Source organism: Meleagris gallopavo, chromosome 1, assembly GCF_000146605.3.
Source record: "Meleagris gallopavo isolate NT-WF06-2002-E0010 breed Aviagen turkey brand Nicholas breeding stock chromosome 1, Turkey_5.1, whole genome shotgun sequence".
Lineage (NCBI taxonomy): Eukaryota > Metazoa > Chordata > Aves > Galliformes > Phasianidae > Meleagris > Meleagris gallopavo.
The window spans coordinates 157,660,220-157,679,563 of NC_015011.2; the positions used below are offsets into that span (position 1 = coordinate 157,660,220).

Sequence of the window (19,344 nt, forward strand, 5' to 3'; positions counted from 1 at the left end):
CTCTTTCTTTCTTTCTCTCTTTCTCTCTTTCTCTCCCTCTTTCTTTCCCTCTTTCTCTCTTTCTCTCCCTCTTTCTTACTTTCCCTCTTTCTTTCTTTCCCTCTTTCTCTCTTTCTCTCAACTCAAACCTATTTCTTAGTGGGAGCTGGGGAAGCGCGCTAGGCAGGGAGGGGGGGCTCCCATGATGCTGAGTCAGGATTCTCTTCCAACCTTCCTCGTCAGGGCAGGGGGTCCACCACTTTTCTGGGGGTATCTCCCTGGCACACTTCCCTCTGGCATGCCAGTGAGTCACTCCTCCAGTAAATCTTCCCCTCACACTCCCTGATGGTCCTTAGTCTCAGCACCTCCTCCTTGAGCTCCACCACCAGGCTGAGCAGCTCATCCACCTGCTCACACCTCACACAGGTAGCATCCCTGCCACCCTGCCTGGACAGTAGCAGGCTCAGGCACTTCCTGTAGCCAGAGACCTGAACAGCTACATTTCTGGGCAGGTCCTCCATCTGGGTTGCCACAATCTTCTTGGAATAAGCCCGCTGCCTGTTGGAGACCATGTTTAAGCCTGTGGTCTCAGAGACTGCCAAGAGGAGAGACGATATCCTGAGCGACTAGGGGCAATACTTACACATCTCACCGCTTGACCCACCTCCCACACCCACAACTGCAGCACCGTATGGCAGTATGGGCTGTGCTCACTCACTGAATCTCCCTGTTCTCAGTGGGCAGCAACAATGGTTACTCACCTGCTGTGCTCTCCCCAAGATTATTTAAAGCATATCACCAGGTGCCAAGGGCAAGTGATGAAATGTTTGTAGGGTGTTTAAACTGTGCTGCTAATATTCCAGCTGCACCCCTGCCCTCTCAGCAGCCCACCTACAAGCTGCCAGTCCCCCAGCACAAGTACATCACTGTTGCTGGCTTCAAAAAAGCCTTAAAAAGAGCTTTTTTGTTGTCCTTTTTCACTCTGGATCCCTTGACCAGTGCAGTCTTACCTGCTTTGAAGCTAGTCTCTGCAGCATCATATCATATCCTTGTAGAAAGTAACCTGAATTATCACATCATAGAATCATAGAATGGCAAAAAGGAGCACAATGATCATCTAATTTCAATCCCTCTGCTATGTGCAGGGTCGCCACCCACTAAACCAGGCTGCCTAGATCTACATCCTGCCTGGCCTTGAATGCCTCCAGGGATGGAGCATCCACAACCTTCTTGGGCAACCTATTCCAGTGTGTCACCCCCCCACCCCCCGTTTGAAAACCTTCATCCTAATATCTAAGCTAAACCTCCCCTGTCTCAGTTTAAGACCATTCCCCCTTGTCCTATCACCATCCATGCTTGTAAACAGATGTACCCCCTTCTGTTTATATGCTCTCTTCAAGTACTGGAAGGCCGCAATGAGATCTCCCCAGTTCCCTCAACCTTTCCTCATAGGAGAGATGCTCCAGCCCTCTGCTCATCTTAATGGCCTTCCTCTGGACTCATTCCAACTGCTCTGCGTCTTTCTTGTGCTGGGGGCCCCAGGCCTGGACGCAGTACTTGAGATGGGGCCTCACAAGAGCTGAGTAGAATGGGACAATCACCTCCTTCTCCCTGCTGGCCACCCCTTTTTTAATGCAGCCTAGAACACAGTTGGCCTTCTGGGCTGCAAGTGCGCACTGCTGGCTCATGTCCAGCTTCTTGTCCACCAGGACCCCCAAGCTCTTCTCCGCAGGGCTGCTCTCAAGGGATTCTTCACCCAGTCTGTATAAACACCTGGGATGTAAGAATAAAATACAGACTTGGAAATTTGAAAAGTGAAGCATTAAAATGATGAAAGTATACTGAAAAAGGAAAGCTATGATGAATTCAGTGAGTTACCTAGAAATAATGGAAGATAATTGTATGCCCCAGCATTCTGACATAAGCCTTAAAAAGTTTTTAGTAAATGCCCTGAAATGTCTCTATGCTTGATCACAGTACTGTGGACCCTTAATCCAGAAAGAACAACTTCACCCTTTTCTCCTCTAGAAACCCATTTATTTTCTTTTGGGAAAAAAAAAAAATAACAATTCATACTAATTTTGCAATGAACATTTACTACTATAACAATAGAATAGACAGTAATGGTAATTCATTTAATTCTTTAGGTGGCTCTGAAAATCCCACAGTTAGTATAAAATTATATAACATAGCCTTTACTACAATCCACGACACTCAGACCACTTAAAATCTTTAATTTATATCAACTGTCAGGCTTGGCCCAGTCAATTCTGCAGTTAGAACTGAAGATAATTTGGCACATAATTAAATTACAAACCTGAACTTTATAATAATGTAGTATGCAATGTATCCTAAATAGTGCCACAAATCACATCTCCAATATCCTCATAAAGATCCATTTGATGAACTGTATAAAGGACTTATTCACTGATTTTTTTCTATCCTATCTTATAGGAGCTACATTAAATTTTCTCAGTCGAGTGAGAGGTTAGCCTAAAATATTTTGTGAGAAATTATTAGCAACGTGTAATCTACAATAAATGAATTGAGCAAACTACTTTCCTACTTATTATACCCTCATCTTTAACAGGGTGACTTTGAAAGCTTCAAAAAGGATAATGGTGACATTCAGATTACAACTACTCTTGAAAGTCCTTTATTTAAATTCTAGCTAGAAAAGAGAGTGAATAAATCCATTGTATGTAAAATTTTGTTTGACATTTCCAAAAGTTATGACTGATATAAAATCAATAACAGGACTGTGACATATCAGGTATGCCTTTCTCATCTTTATACTCTGCTATACAACTACATGGACATGAGGAAACAGCTGCAAGTTGTCCCAGAGGTCTATCAGGTGTTGGGAAGAATTTCTTCACAAATCAACATTGCAACAGTCTGCTGAGGGAGGTGGCAGAGAAAAGTGTGGATGTGATACTTAGGAATGTGGTTTAGTATTAGGTGATAATGATCTTCCAGGGTAAACCTGTAATTTTTCATTTTCCTGAATAAATATATGCTACATACATACAGATTATAACATAACTTATGATTAAATGACAATTGAATTATACCCAAGAAAGCACAAGAATTTGGGCTCTCTTTTTTACAGAGAAAAGCACAGCAAATTTCTTTTTATAAAACTTTATTTAATCAATTGAAAATTCATTTAATTCTATTTAATATTTGCAGAGCATGATTTTCCTCAGAAATTTAACGTAAATTTTTTCATTTATTAGTACAATAAGCCTGTTAGCAGCCACATTCCTTCATAAATCCAATATATGAACAATTTGAGTTTCTATCTCAATTTATCTTAATAATGGAATAATAAGATTCTCACATTTTTGCTATGAAAATTGAGTAATATCTAATCCATAGGCTACATTTAATAATATAACATTGTAGTACACTTAAATTATCAGGGACTGTACTGCAATATGAAAATGCACCTGTTAAGAGTTTCTTAAGTAACAAACATCATCAATTCATTCGATAATTTGACACAACAGCAGGTTGTGTTTTTCAAACTTAATTTTTATTACTTACTTTTTTTTATTATTAGGTTAGCAATTCTATAATTTATTTTTGATGTACCTTCTTTATTAATTGTTTGAATAAGATTTGGGGAAAGGTTTAAGATACAGTCAATTGGTATAATTTACAAACAGTTATGCAGGTTTGAGAGATTTGAGATAGAGAGCCTGTTTGGTGCTTTTCATGACAGAAAGAAGAAATATCCTGGAAAGGCACTTGCAGCTAGCATCCTTCTTGTTTCTGCCAGTTGGAGCACTTGTGTGGCCTTACTAACAAAGTCTGTTGAAACTGTATGATTGCTATATAAGAACAATAACATTGCTTACAAAATTCTAACTTTTATGTGACAGTCTAATAGGATTATCTAATAAAAAAAAAACAACAGTTAATTTACAGTTTTATTGTCTTTGTATAGACAAGAACTAGGCATCTCTAAATAAATATGGAGAACTGCCTAATTTCAGTCAAAATCCAGCTTGCAAATCCAGTACATAGGGATTTATTTGAAAAATTGCATCCCTGAAAGAATGAATATCAAGAAGATATTCATTTCTGTAGGTTTAAGACTTGAGACACATTGAAGGAAAAAAGACACAGAATAAAATTGGGAGAATCTAGTTAAATTGGGAGAACCTAGTTAAATACATCAATTCAAATTTTGCAAATATCCCTATGTTTAAGTTACGCTGTTTCTTTGTCTCATACATTTTTAAAACTGAAAAACTCATTCGAGAAAAGAATAAAGCAAAATCATCAAGCTACATGGATGTTCCAGCCAGTATGCACACTCCAACTATAGTCTCTTCAAAACTGCAGAATCATAGTATTGTTCAAGTTGGAACGAACCCTTAAAGGTTATCTAGTCCAACTCCCCTGCAATGAACAGGGACACCTACAGCTAGGTCAGGTTGCTCAGAGACTGGTCCAACCTGAACTTGAATGTCTCCAGGAATGGGCTATCAACCACCTTTCTGGGAAACATTTTTTTCTATCCAGTCTAAATCTCCCCTCTTTTACTTTGAAACCGTTTCCCTTTGTTCTGTCACAATAGACTGTGATAAAGCATCCTTCCCCATCCTTCTCCAGGCTCAACAGCCCCAGCTCTCTCAGCCTGTCCTCACAGGGGAGATGCTAGAGCCCCTGTTACTTATTCTTTCTCACACCTACTACTTTGTTATTATTAATCTTGACCAACTATGCTGCTAAGCACCTAAGAAGCACAAGAGAGGTAATGTAAAAGATAATAATAATTGATCAAAAGTACTAACATTTATTTTTGGCTTAGAAAATTGTCTAATAAATTATTCTCTTTAGTGTTTCCCTATTATCGCAATACAGTACTTTGAAAGTGATATATTGGCACAAGGCATTGTGTTCTACCACAGTGCAATTAGGAGGTCCATTTAAACAGCTTTATCATATGCATACATAGACTGATTAATTTTCTAATCAAATGTTCCAGGAAATCATTAACCATGACATTAAACAGTGTCATGCTAATTACACTTTCCACAAAGAATTCCAATATAAATTTACAAAAGATCTACAGAAATGTGCCAAAGAACAAACAGTTTAATGTATTCAAATAATTCTAGCCCTACAGCTCCCTAGCGTTGGGTCCCAGCCCTCCAAAGGTCTGATTTAGGGCTAAATGCTAACGTGTTTTACTGGAACTCCACATCACTGCAGGCATTACAAGCTGCAAGTGTGATGGGTTGCATCTGTTTGGGCGATGCTGAGGGATTGATAACTATCCTATGTCACTGCATTCTAATGGAAGGCATTCAAATTATTTTGAAACAGTGAATATAATCACAAAATCACAGAACTGTAGGGGATGGAAGGTACCTCAGGAGGTCATCTAGTTTCGGGGAGACATCTTATTTTTGCTATCTTCAAGACACAACTACATTTCAAAAACAATATCAGTTTCTTTCTTACTGAAGAAAAAAGAAACTTGTGCTATTTTGGCAAATACTCTGATATGAATGCTGAGTGTTATCTTTTTTTCTTAATGATACCCAACACTGAGCAATAAAGAAAGGCTGAGAGACCTGGGTCTGTTCAGCCAGGAAAAGAGAAAGGGGATCTCGTAAGTGTTTATAAATATCTAAAGGGTACAACTGTTTATGGCTGTTTACGAGGGTGGATAGTGAGAGGACAAGGGGGAATGGTCTTAAACTGAGACAGGGGAGGTTTAGGTTAGATATTAGGAGGAAGTTTTTCACAAAGAAGGTGTTGACACACTGGAACAAGTTGCCCAAGGAGATTGTGGATGCCCCATCCCTGAAAGATTTCAAGGCCAGGCTGGATGTAGCTCTGGGCAGCCTGGTGTAGTGGTTGGCAACCCTGCACATCGCAGGGGGATTGAAACTAGATGATCATTGTGCTCCTTTTCGACGCAGGCCATTCTATGATATGATTCTATGAAAGGGTGGGACTCAAGCAGATGGGGGCAGACTCTTCAGTGGCATGCAGCAATGAAATAATGATTGTAAAACTAATAGAGCACTGGAACAGGCTGCCCAGAGAGGTTGTGGAGTCTCCTTCTCTGGACACTTATCTGCACACACACAGTTCAACCAGTAAGGGAACCGCCCTGTCAGGGCATGCCGCCATAAGCTTCGAATTACGTGGCAGTATGAAACTTCCTGGGGCCAAAATTAAACAAAATAACAACAGCTGTCGAGGAGGGCAAGGAACACTGAACCACAGCTCCAAACGAAGTCACAGAACCCGCCCCCAGGGGCACCCCTCCCCCCAGGATGTGCGGGACTACAGCTCCCGCCGTGCGGAGTGCGCCGTCTCCCCGCGCGGGGGTGGGCCGCAGTGCTCTCTGGGACGCGTAGTGCGAGGAGTGAGCGGTGAGAGCGCCTTCTCTCCGGGAGAACAGCTGATTCAGCGGCGATTGGCAGAAGGCCATCCAACCAGGAAGCGACAATTTCCTTCTGCCGCCGTGGATTGGCTGTCGTGGAGGGGTGGGGGGCAGGACCGGCAGTGGCGGGACGATTCGGACGGCGGTGCATTCCTGGGCGCTGAACGTTGGGGTGCGGCCGTTTGGAGCGCGTTTTGTGCTGCCCCCGGTCCGTGTGTGGCGTGGGGCTGCTTCTGCGGTGCAGTCCGGACGGCGGCCATCGCTACTTGGATTAAAGGCTGCTGGCTGTAAATCCTCTGCCTGGCTTTAGCCCTGAGCCCCCTCCTTCTCCCCCGCGGCGCCCTGCCGGCCCAGTTCAGCTAAGCCGCTCTAATCGCAGCCCCCGGCTGTCTCCTTTTCGCCTCTTCAGGGCACGGCCATGGAGTCGCGGCGGCCGCGGCCGCGCTCGCCACCGGGTCGCGGCGGGAGGGAGAACAAGGGGATCCGCAGGAAGGGCCCGCCGGCAGCCGGCGGATCTGAGGAGGCCGCGGACGGCAGGAAGCCTAAATTCGTAAGTACGGATCCGTCCTACGGCCCTGCCCGTGGCATAGGCGGAGGCCTGCCTGAGTGTGCGCCCGGGAGCCTCTCTGAGGGTTCCAGGGCCCGCCCGCCCCAGCTTGCTTCTGTGCTGCTGTCCTCAGAGGGCCCGGCTCCCTCTTGCCTCGTGTGCTTTCAGGTCTCTGCTCTTTATGAAGAAGTTTTCTGAATCACTGTGTGACAGCTGTAGGGGTGTTAACAGAACGGCTCTTCACCCGTAAATGATGCCGCTTCCACTAGAGCTAGATGTTTGGGCTTTGTTTTGATCACATAAACCGTTTAGTGAAAAATGGACTCTGAATTTCATAGAGCATCCTGAGTTGGAAGGGAATATTCAGTCCAAGTCCTGGCTCCACACGGGGTGACCTGGAAATCAGACCATACGTCTGAGAGAGTTGTCCAAATGGTTTTTGAACTTGCAACAGGTTCAATTCTTTGGCTGCTACCCTGAGGAGCCTGTTTCATGCCTGACCACCCTCTGGTGAAGAACCTTTTCCAGTTATCCAGTCTGATCCTCTCACGATGGACTTCTGTGACACTGTTAATGTTGCTAGAGAGCAAATATCAGTTCTGCCCCTCTGCTCCTCTCGGCCCCATAGGCCGCAATGAAGTCTCTCAGTCTCCTCTTCTCTGGGCTGAACAAACCAAGAGACTTCAGCTGCTCATCATATGTCTTCCCTTTTAGATCCTTCACAATCTTTGAAGCCCTTCTTTGGACGCTTTCTAATAGAATGGTGTAGTAATAGGGTAACGTAGTAGTTTAAAGGATGCAGCTCTCCCTAGCCCTGCTTTATTAAAGGTTTGGCTAGCAAACTCATCAATTGGAAAACTGAAAACAGCAAATAGGTGCCTACAAAATTATATGTATGTAAGATGTGCCCTAGCTAAAAAGTACCTAAGAATAGCCATTTTTTTTCTTTGGACACGCTGAGTTATTCAAATATCAAAGCTGAACAAATACACATTCTGCAGATACCCACCACATGCAGAGCAGATGTGTACTATGCTCTTTAGAATGTGTGTGTATGAAACTGTGGGCCAAGAGCTGGTCATAGATAAATACAGAGCTGTGTCAGAAAACATTCTTTAGCCTAGCGTCTTTGAGTGAAAACCTATATAGTCTGCTCAGTTGCAGTACTGTTGGTATATGACTTGGTGACTGGTTTATTCCTGCAGGAAGCAAGAGGCAGATTTGTGTATGATTAAGGCTGACAACAGCACTGAGTTCAAAATCTTTTATTTCTTGGCTATACTTTAACTATTAAGGTCTTAGGCAAATTGCATATTACCATCATTTCTATTTTTGTTTACACACATCTGGGGAGGGAAATCAGGGTGTTGCCATCAGTTTCAGTGTTCCCCTCAATAGAAATACAAACATTTTTTAGGGAATGTAACTGTCAGATATAACAAGGCCCTTGAGAATTTGTTACTGAAACAAACTCGGGATTTGTAGAAAAGAGATGCCTTCTTTTTGGTGCAGATGAGCTTGTTTGTTGTGTCTGCCTGTGAAGTCTAGGCGTGTGCAGGTGTGGGCATCAGCTCACTGGCTTCTTAGGACTATAGTATTGATTTTACTTTGACCCAAACACACAAAGCCAAGGAGGCTGGATTTGGGTGTTTTACTTAGCTTTGTAGAGTATGTGATCATCATGACAGTATGGCTTTTTTTTTTTCTCTCCCAGTTTCTGAAATTTTTTTAAGCAAGAGTGACTGAGAATATTCTTAATTCACGAGAATGCTTTGTCACTTTCAGAAGTGTTTGACCTGAGACAACAGTCTTGTATTTCATCTTTATAAGTACTCTTAAAGCAAAGATGTTGCCTTGGGATGGTGATACGTGACAGTTCTTTCTAATGTGGCCTGTCTTTTAGGTATGCCATTAGCTCACTGGGAGACCTTAAGAAGAGTTGATATTCCTTAAGCAGAGTATTAGTTTTTGTCTCTATCTCTGTGTAAACTGCTGAAAAGTATGGTTTACAAATCTCATCTGTGGGAATTAACAGTTTCTATGGGGTAGCAATGCCCCAAAATCTGAAGAGTTGCTACAGCTTCTATAACCATTGGGCTGTTTCCTCTAATCCCTGGTTTGTCTCGGGTAATAATTTTCTGCTGAAGAAAGATACAAATCAGTACAAGTTGTGAATATCTGTTATTTCAATGATTGTAGGCCTTAACCAACATCTCTGATTTGTAGTGGTTTCCTTGAAAGGTACTGGGAGAAATGCGTTTCTTTTTGTCATATCGTCAATTTCTGCTCTAAGATGTTGCAATGCAGAATATTTATCTGTTATTAAAACTAAAATTGGTATATTCTCCTTCCTCCTCTACCTCCTGTCTTCTTAAGAGACTTTTCTTAGAGAGAGGAGTGAATGGTGTGCGAGATGTTGTATGTGTATTGATTTGTTCATATCTGATTTCTCCTGTAATACATCTTCTTTCATTTGTTAGATTACTTTGTGTCAGAGTACGTTGAACTTCTCCTTACTCCTTTGAATTATCTGTAATCGAGTCATAAATACAGGCTGTATATGTTTGGGATACTTGTCATGCCATACTTCTTCATGTAACCTGAGTTATGTTTCTTATCTAATATGCATTTATCAAATGTGGTTAAAATTGACTATTAGATTCAACAAACTCAAGTCATCCAGATTGGATTAGTCTAATTTTCCTTAGGACAAAAGGCTTCAAGATAAATTCCAAGTTGGACTGTTCCAATCAATGTAACGTATTGATCTGTCACTTGAGAGTTACCAAATCAACAGTAGTTAGGCTGGTCTGGAAAAGAATTTGATTCCTTGACAGACCTTCAGGTGAAATTGGATTGCTGGTTAACAAAATTGACATTGTTAACATGCAGTTTTTTTTTCTTTTCTCCAAAAGAACTCCTTATTTAGCAGGAGAACAATCTCTTGATTTTTACCACTTCATTTAGATGAGGGAGAAAGAGGCTTTGGGCTAAATAGTTGTTAATTCCAATTAAATGTCTTCCTGGAGTACTGCTGTCCTGAATAAACTAGCTTCACGGAAGAATGAATTTAAGTTGTAGTTCCTAGCTCTCTCTATTCTTTCACAGAATTATTTAAAACAAACAAACAAACAAAAATTTATGGCATGATGATTAGTTCTGAAGCACTTAACAGTTTGGTTTTGTTCAGAAGGTCTAAGGGTTTGGAACAGTGGAATTCGTGGAAGGATAATGTGTTCTGTGATACTGTGGTGGCTTAGTTTTGTTGAAAGCCCTTGTGTTCATCTTTGAGTGGTTAGAGTTTGGTAAAAAGCAGAAATGAAATAAAGGGTGGCAGAGGTTCAACCTAGCTGTATATTGTCTGAGCAGGATCTTCTTCCACTGAGGAAGGAGGGTGTTCCTTTTACTTGGTGTATGTGTGTGTATGTATATATATATTTTCTTAGAAATGTTTAGAAATTGTATGAATGATTGCTAGATTACTTGAACTACTTCTAATTGCTCTTTACTGGGGCTACGTCTTGTAGGTGCTAGACCTCAGAATGTCAACTGGATGTATAGCTGATTTAGAAGCGTTTGGTCAATGATACACTAAAATTAATACAATCTTCAGTGACTTTCAGGTTATATTTTTCTCTATGAAATTTATATGAGTCAGGAAGACTTTCTTGTTTGCAGCAATCTGTTTAACATAGGTAAATTAACACTTGCATTTAATAGTGTTTATAAATCAAAGAAAGATGTAGTTAAAAGCAAAAGCATTTCTGTTTGAATGGCATAGAGGAGAAAGGTAAGACCAATCTGTGTCAATATCTTTAATTATGAAGTGACTGAATTATTGCTGCAGTTATACTGCAGTGTAAGACCTTGAATCTAAATTAGTCTTTTAAAGAAATGATTGCTGAACAGATGTTACCTAAAACTCTTTATTGCTGCTCTGTAAAACTGTAAATTCCTCATGCTGTTATTTTTGTTGGCATGAATTAACACCGTGGGTTATGATACTAAATTTTAGTGCTGTGTTCTGGCACTTTGTTATATAATCTTACCTGTAAGCACCAATTTTAAGTTTAACTCATCAATGTCTAAACAATATCGCTGCGTAGAAACTGTCATGTTAAGATAATTTTGCCCCTAATTGCTTTTCAAACTGCTTTCCAAGCAACAGAGAGAGTATACACACGTATTTAAAAAAAAGAAAAAAAAGAAAAAAAAGAAGTCGTTAAATAAATGCTGAAGTAGTGTACTGGAAATTAAAAACAGGAGATGCTGTCGGGCTATGCTGAAATTTTTAAAGTGCGTTTACAGATTGAGATAGTAAAATTACTTAGGGAATATTGTATCAAAGAGAGTCTTAAAGTAATAACATCCACTGTAACAATCCAATTCGCATTGCTGTAACTGAGTCTACAGGTTTCTTTGCAATCCTTTCTTCAATCTTCTAGTTGTGATTCTACTGGATAATCGTCTTTGGGGAAAAAACAGCTTGTGTTGAATCTTTCCAGTGATAGAATCAATGGCAGTATTGGAGTTCTTTCTCACTTTCTAATTTAAGAAGGTATGGGTAGATTTGTGTGATTATATGTACATCATCAGTCTTGGTAATTTCAGCTTCCAGTCTTAAATCAGCCAGTTCTCTTAAAACTCATGGTATCTTGTTTAAATTCTCCTGTATTTATTTTTTTCTTACATAGTCTATAAGCTATTCTTTATGTATCAAGCTGTGCATATGCAGTGTTTTTTTTTTTTTTCTGTGATCCTTATTTTCCTTTTCCCTCTTACTGTAAGGAAGCAAATACAAAGATTGAAAAAGGATTTGAATACTCAGATGTGGGAAGTGTTTTTTCTTTTTTTCCTTTTTCTTTTATAAATATAAATTATTTAAGAACTTCAGTGTGATGGCATGCATGCGTGTTTAGCTGCCTGAGTTTCTGCTACTTTGAATGGCTTGAACTCCTCTTATACTGGCAGCAGTGTATGGTTGGGTGCTTATTTGTCTTCTATTTCCATTTATGATGAACAAGTAGGGCTTCTGCCTGTCTAGCATGTTAACATTGTCCATCCATGCCAGGTATAATCTGAATTCAAGTAAAAATGTACTGTTTTTTAAACAAGTTGTTTTGATTCAGGAAGATGAGTGATGTTACTCTGTGCTTACATAATGATGAAAAGAGCACCACAAGAAAAGCTAGAAGTTGCCTTTGGTAGAGAACATTTGAATATTACAGAGTATATCTTACACTGCTTTAGGATGTTCTTCATCCTTTGCAGCATACATTGAGCTGTAGTGTTGGTGTTTCTCATTTCTTTGCTTCATTTCACTGCGTCAACTCAGAGTTGCCTGGAGTAATTATAAAAAGCAGTGACTCAATTTGTTAAACCTTGTCTTGCAAATTCACCTTCAGTGTGTGCTACAAAACTGTTTGTATAAAGAGTCTTCCGCATACTAATAAGATTCTTTACTGTGAGCATACAGGAAGCCGAGTAGTATTGGCTTACTTTCCCTGTCACTATGGTCCAAAAGTATCACACATGGCAACTCTCATTTGTATAAGACATGATCATTCTTCTGCTCTGAAAGTAAACTTCTGCCTAGCTGTGCATGTGTTGTGAATGTTGTCTGTTGTGCCCTATTGTACCCTTGAGTTCAGTTTCTGTCTAAGGCTTTCATTGTCTTTGATGTTCTTGAGATCGGGCCTTCTGACAACTTATAAGTACACTGTACCATACACTGAAGGTATGTATGTATCCTTTGTCTAATTAAACCAGTTATTCGTCAGTATGCCTGAGGGTAAGGAGTAAGGGTAAGTAAGGAGTAATTCCATGTCAAATTGCTTTCTTCAAAAATATTAAATCTATATTCTTTTTAATTCTGAGTTAGCTTTGGATGAAGTGCCGCCAGCTCAATTTCTAAGTAAAATCACCTCCTTCTCCCTGTCCCAGACTAAAAAATAAGTTATATTAGGTGTTTATGTAGCTGAAGACTAAGTAATGGTGATACTTTTGCTTTTCCAGCTGTAAGTGCTACTGATCCCAGTAAATCTTGACTTTCTAAGCATGCTAAATCCACATAAATCTGGACTTTCCAAATACTGTAGCTCTTTAATCTCTTGATGTTTCTGTTTTTCTTTGACTGCAAAATAGGATGTTGACATAAAACAAGATTAGCAATATTATATGTATCTCTTTAATCCATTAATAAACTCGAGAAATATTTGTATGTAGCTCCTGTGTTGTCAGAAGAAATTATTTTACTATTCTAGAGTAGTTCATGGAAGGCATAGAGTAGCATATCAGTATTTTCATCCACTGCAAGGTAATATTCTGTAAGCTTGTATAATGTTCTTAGCAGTAACTGTAGCTACTACTTGAACACTACTTAACCCAGTTTTGTTTACTTGCAGGCCTGTACTTAAGACAACCTGCTCACATGAGCAGACTGTCTTACTTCTGTCAACTTACATATCCAGGCCTGAAAATAAAAACTTAGGCTTGTAATAAAACACTCCACACTCTACTTAAGCATGATCTATTTATTTTTTACCCGTTATTATAACTTTGTTTGTCCTGGCAAGAATGAACATATACTCCTGTTCTTAAATCATGACATTGCTCTTTATGCCATTGAAAGAGACCAACTTAACATCTAGTCTTAGAAGATTTTGGTGAGTCAGTGCTATTTTCCACATTTCTGTATGCTTGGATGCTACCGAAGACAATGGAAATTGGCAACTGACTTTACCTTTCCAGAGGAGGATGATTTCGTGAGGGAGAGGAAAAGAGTTGCCATGTTCTAATCGGTATCTTGAGGAAGTTTTTTTTGCTATAAAATTCTCAGAACACATATTTTGAAATGTCTTACTGCAAGTCGTACAGTGCTTTGATATTAGAATGCTGAAGGAACTGAACATTGCTAGGTTGTAGTTTCTATCGGGTTTCTCCTGCTTTCTAACAAAATTGATAGATTAGTGCTATTTAAGTAGAGTTGCTTTCTTCTAGCCCTCTTTTGAAATAAGACCAGACAACATTGTTTGCATAAGCTCCTACACAGAAAATTTTCAATTTTCTGCTCTTGTAGTAGTAGTCAATAAGCTGAAGGCTTAGAAAATTCACAGTTGTACTGAGTTTCTTATACCATTAGGGTGTCTTTAATTGGCTGCACAGCCAGCCTTCTTTTCACTAATGAGCCACCTGAACTGAGTTATGAGATGTCCTAATGTATAGCATAGGGAACTTTCAGCCTTTCTAACAGTAAATTCCGTTGCTAAATTTCACAATGTAATTCTGTAAATCATAGAATGGCTTAGATTAGAAAGGACCTGAAAGATTATTGAGTTCCAAACTCCCTGCCGTGGGCTGGGTTGCCCAGGGCCCCATCCAACCTGGCATTGAATGCATCCAGGATTTCTCTGGATAGCCTTTTTCAGCACCTCCCCACTCTCTAAAATATTTCTTTCAAACATCGAATTTACATCTCCCTTCTTTTACTTTGAAGCAAATCCCCCTTGTCCTATCACTGTCTACCTGTGCTTCTCAGTGGAACCGAACCTGCTACTGTGTTCTCTGCCAGTGTGTAGAATTTGACTTGAGTCTCAAAATTCCACCACAAAACATGTAATGCAAAATAGACTTTCATTCTAAGCAGATTCCTCAGTGAGGCTTAGTTGAGTGTATGAAACATGAATAAATACTTGTGATCTTTGCTACGCAGTTCCATTGTAAGACCACATGATAGTGTTTTCTCCTGCGGTTTTAACTGCTGAAAGACAGAGACATCAACAATTTTCTAAATGTTAAGTCAGGAGCTCTTTAATTGGCAGAAATTAGTATTCAGGTTGTCTCTGTAGCTATTTTGGAAAATGAAAAGGAGATATAAAACACTACATAGCATAGTACATGACAGAGGTCTGATCTATTTCTGCAGCAGGAAATCTGGGGTACATATCTTCAGTCTGCTGACTACATGGAAGTGTTTTCCCATTTATTATTCTTAATGTTTTATTATCACAGAATCACAGAATGTCAGAGATTGGAAGGGACCTCAAAAGATCATCTAGTCCAATCCCCCTGCTGGAGCAGGAGCACCTAGATCAGATCACACAGGAACATATCCAGACAGATTTTGAATGTCTCCAGAAGAAGACCACCCAACCTCTCTGGGCAGCCTGTTCCAGAGTTCTGTTACCCTTATGTTAAGTTTTTTCTCACATTTATGTGGAACCTCCTATGTTCTAGCTTGCACCCATTGCCCCTTGTCCTATCATTGTGAATTCCCATCTGTTGTAACAGAGTAGGATTGTCCGTACTCACATAGCTCCATTTCTTTTTTTTGTTTTATTATTGATGTTAGAACTTATATTATGTCACTGAGCAGTAATTGTTTTCTCATACTTCATTTACTTTTTAACTTCATAGCTGTTCATCACATATTTCTTCCTCAGTTTCTTGATAATACTGAGGATAGAGGTATCGCAGGATAATACTTGTCATAACACAAAATGTTCTTCTGTACTGAGGGAAGAGAAAGCAAAGATGTTATAGGGAATGATCATAGAATCGAGTTGCGATGACCTTGTAAGGGTCATCTTGCCCAACTTCCCTGCAGTGAACAGGGGAATCTACAGCTCGGTCAGGTTGCTCAGAGGCTGATCCAATGTGACCTTGAATGCCTCCAAGAATGGGGTATCCAGCACCTTTCTGGGCAACCTGTACCAATTTTGGTGATGACCAAATATAAGAGTTTTAAATCTAATTTAAATCTAATTAAATAATCTAGATACAGCCACTGACAGTTGCTGTAGCTTGTGCCAAACTTTGTATGCTTGACAGTGAGAAACCTAGCAAAAGGGAAAGAATCAGTCTCACCAAATATGTGACTTTATGTTCTTCCTGTTTCTTTGCCAAGCTTTGTCATATGAAACAGTGCATTGGATCCCTGCAGCACAGATATATCGGTCATCTGTATTCTTCAGTACTCCTCTTAGGTTTTGTGCAGAAACTCTGCTCTTAGCACTTGCTGTATATGCCAATATGCAGTGGAGTGCAGAAGATTTCAGGAGCTTTTATTTTATACAACGAGTGATCATGAGCAGTTGAATGTTACTACTAAGAAACAGAGTGAGTTTCTGCTCGTAGTTTAATGTTCTGCTTCCCACACAGGCATTGCTTGAGAGCAGTCAATGGTCTTGACTGACTGTGTGCTGCAGCTTGGCAGTCAGAGCTTTAGGCTACTGAGGAACTGCTGAATTCAAAATCTCTTGGCTGTGTCTTCTCGTGGTGTCCCCAGAGCCGTTTTCAGATGGATTATGGATTTTCAGATTCATTGTGGGCAGGTCTTCTGCTGTAGTATATTTAGCTATAATCATAATAAAGCGCAACTAGTTTCAAGCTATGTTTGTCTATATTCTTCTGCATGGAATTATACTTTCTAATGATCAGATTACAGATTTTTTTGGGGAGGATCTGTACTGTATTCCTTTGAAAACTTGCTGTGCAATGTAAACCAACAAAATGCAGCTTGCAAAGGAATTATTATAATTCAGTACTGATGATGTGGCATCGTTTGAATAAGTGATTATAGCTGATGTTGATTTTTTGTTATTGTTTTGTTTTTTTGACTACATAATCATGACATGTCTGGTTTCCTGTTTAATTTACAGCATTTAAATATCAAGACATTGACAGATGATGTGGTAAGACAACTTAAAATGTTTTGCTTTGGCTTTGCTAAGCTAATAACCTCATTGCTAACAGTATAAATGACCTTTTTGCTACAGAAACCATCTTGGAAACTAACATAGTTAATTGGTAAAGTCTTACTAAACTGTTGGTTATCTATAACATACTCTGCTCAAGTAGTGAAAAATCTTTGCATGGCTTTGAAATGTGTTCATGGCTAAATCATGCCTGAGTGAATTTGACAAGTAATTGTGCCTGCTGATGTATGATACAGTTAAGATATCTGTGATTGCATATTTAATAATAAAGTTCATTGGTCTGTATAGCTAGCTTAAAATCCAGTGTTTAATAAACTAACAATTGCTTGTAAAGTCATTAATGCTTGCTTCAACCAATGTCAGGTATTATCAGTATCATACTAATGGTATGTTTCTAAAAACTTCGTCTGTCTTCAACAGCAGAAGAGATTATCACAATGCAGATCTTCTTTTCTTTGCAATTAAAATACACTTGTTTTGTTGTTCCTAGTATTGTTTTGTTGGTTAGAGTAGTTTTTCTGAATGTAAATAATTCTGGGAAGTCTTGGAATTTATATAAAAACTAAAATGTTCATTAGGCACTTAAAAATCAGTTGTTACGACTTCAGTATTTATTTTTTGCTACAGTGTGTTTCTGCTGAAATACTTCTGTGCATAACTGAGAGCTTAAATGTAGAGAGTTTTATGCTGGAGGACAAACATAGAAAGTTTTATTCTGGACAGCATGCAATGCACTTGAACTGAGAAACAGTGCAAGTTAGAAGTATTTGGAGATCCTTAACTCAGGCTGCTTTTAGTATCTGAATTGTTTTGTGTTATTCATTGCTGATGAATTGTCTGGTTATACTGACATATCCCCATTAAGTCCTAAACCATGATATTTTTCGGAATGTGTGTTCCTTCTAGCTTCTTCATTTAGAGCAAGAATCTTCTGTAAAAGAACAGCAAGTAGCTAGCTATCTGACAAAGTATCTATTTGCAAGATCACTGTGGAACAAATAATTTGAGGGCTGCATATTCCAGTAAATTATTTGTAATGCTCAGTTTTTTTTTTTTTAAGAATTGTGCACATTAACAGGCTTTTATATAGTTCTTTTTAAATAGAACTGCTTGTATATGTAGGGAAAAAAGCGTATACCAAAATTTGCTGTATAGATGAGAAAAGCTTTGTAATTTGTAGTATGCAGAGAAACAAGATTCAGAGTGAAATATGTTCTACACATCCAGGTCTTGACTGTGGACAGGAATAAATTCTGTGACTTCTAATATTCTGCCGTTAGTTAAATGCTTTGGTTTCCAAAAAATAAAAAGGTAGAACCATCTCTGGGAGATGAATGTATCAGGAAAAAGAAGTCATCCAATGGGACTTTGGGAATCCAAACGGATTATTCCGTGCATCTTGTTTTATTTAAGCCTTACTCTTACTAAGCTCTACTGTTACTAGTGGAACTTCTCATTTAGCAAGATGTTAATCTTGGAGAGCTATTTGATTGTTGAAGAAAGAATACACTTTCTTTTTTATCTTCTGAGAGCTTCAAGGAGGAAAATGTGAAGATGTCTTTGACTCAATGTCGTTAGAAATAAATTCTCTATTGTCACGTGAAATATTTTTGCTGGTAAAGAAAATTAATGTCTTGCTTTTACTTTCAAATACATGGAAATAAATTGACAGAACCCTTTGTTTCCTGTTTGTTCCTCCTTCAGTATTAATTATTTCAAATGAAGTCATAGGAATTGTCTAATTTTCTGTTTTTCCTTCTCATGTTGCTATTGTTAGGCTAGTTTTTCACCATGAGTTTGTGTTAGGGTGTTACAGCAAAATTCCATGACTGAACTGCTGGCTTCTGTGATCAAAATGACTGGCAGAATGTTTGGAAGACTGAGCTATTCTATTGTAGCAGACTTTCCTTATGTGAAACTGTGTTTTCTGCAGGTGTAGTAAGTGGGGGGCAGTCAAAAATACGAGATCTTGAAAATTGGCAAGTACTTGTCCTATAAGAGAGAATGTAAATGGTACCAAGAGAAACAGAAGCTTTGCACAGTGCTTGGTTGTTACCCCCATCAAACAAGAAATGAAGATTTTACAGCTGCATGTTTCATGGCAGGTCTTTTCTAGTAGATTGTGTTTAGTGATTATCTGTCCTTGATGATCCATGCTTGCATTTCTCCATGAGAATGGGAGAGGAAGACTGTTCAGTACTTCTCATAATGCAGATTAAGCTAAAACAGAACAATTTTTAATCAAGTTTCTTCGTAATGTGCTACTAGTGAACAAACAACACATTTCAGGTAGCTGGGCTTTTTCACCTAAACCTACCTCATTCTCCCATTTGGTACTTTCTAATCTAGTACAACTGCTTTTCTTTTTTTTTTTATTTTTTGTTCCTCTCTCTCTGCCTCCCAAGATACTAAGGTCCAATCACTGCAGTAAATAGCTTAAACAGAGGATATAAAGAAGTGCAGGTTATGCTCCAACTGTGTGTATTTATTACAAAATTTATTTTGTGTGCACAGCCAGTGATGAGATGTTGGATTACGTCCAATTTTTTAAGTGTGTTTAGCATCATTTTTTAGATTAAAATCTTTCTGATGAGATAGATGGAAGGTATGTGTGTTAACTTTAATTCTGGAGACTTACAAGGCATTGCACTTAAGCTCTTGCTCCAGATATGGCATTAGGAGATTCTCTT

General features: G+C 39.1%; 1 protein-coding gene across 3 annotated transcripts in view; it reads left to right on the forward strand.

Moving 5' to 3' along the window:
• Positions 1–6,556: 6,556 nt before the first annotated feature.
• Positions 6,557–19,344, forward strand: part of DIAPH3 (diaphanous related formin 3) — a 234,604-nt gene continuing 221,816 nt past the window's right edge. For 2 of the 3 annotated variants that reach the window (XM_010728753.3, XM_031557836.1), the window contains exons 1-3: positions 6,557–6,678; positions 6,801–6,941; positions 16,598–16,630. In XM_010728753.3, coding sequence (XP_010727055.1) covers positions 6,810–6,941; positions 16,598–16,630 — 165 coding nt within the window. In that variant the 5' untranslated portion in view covers positions 6,557–6,678; positions 6,801–6,809. The remainder of the gene's footprint in view (positions 6,679–6,800; positions 6,942–16,597; positions 16,631–19,344) is intronic. The other variant, XM_010728755.3, reaches the window with a different exon arrangement.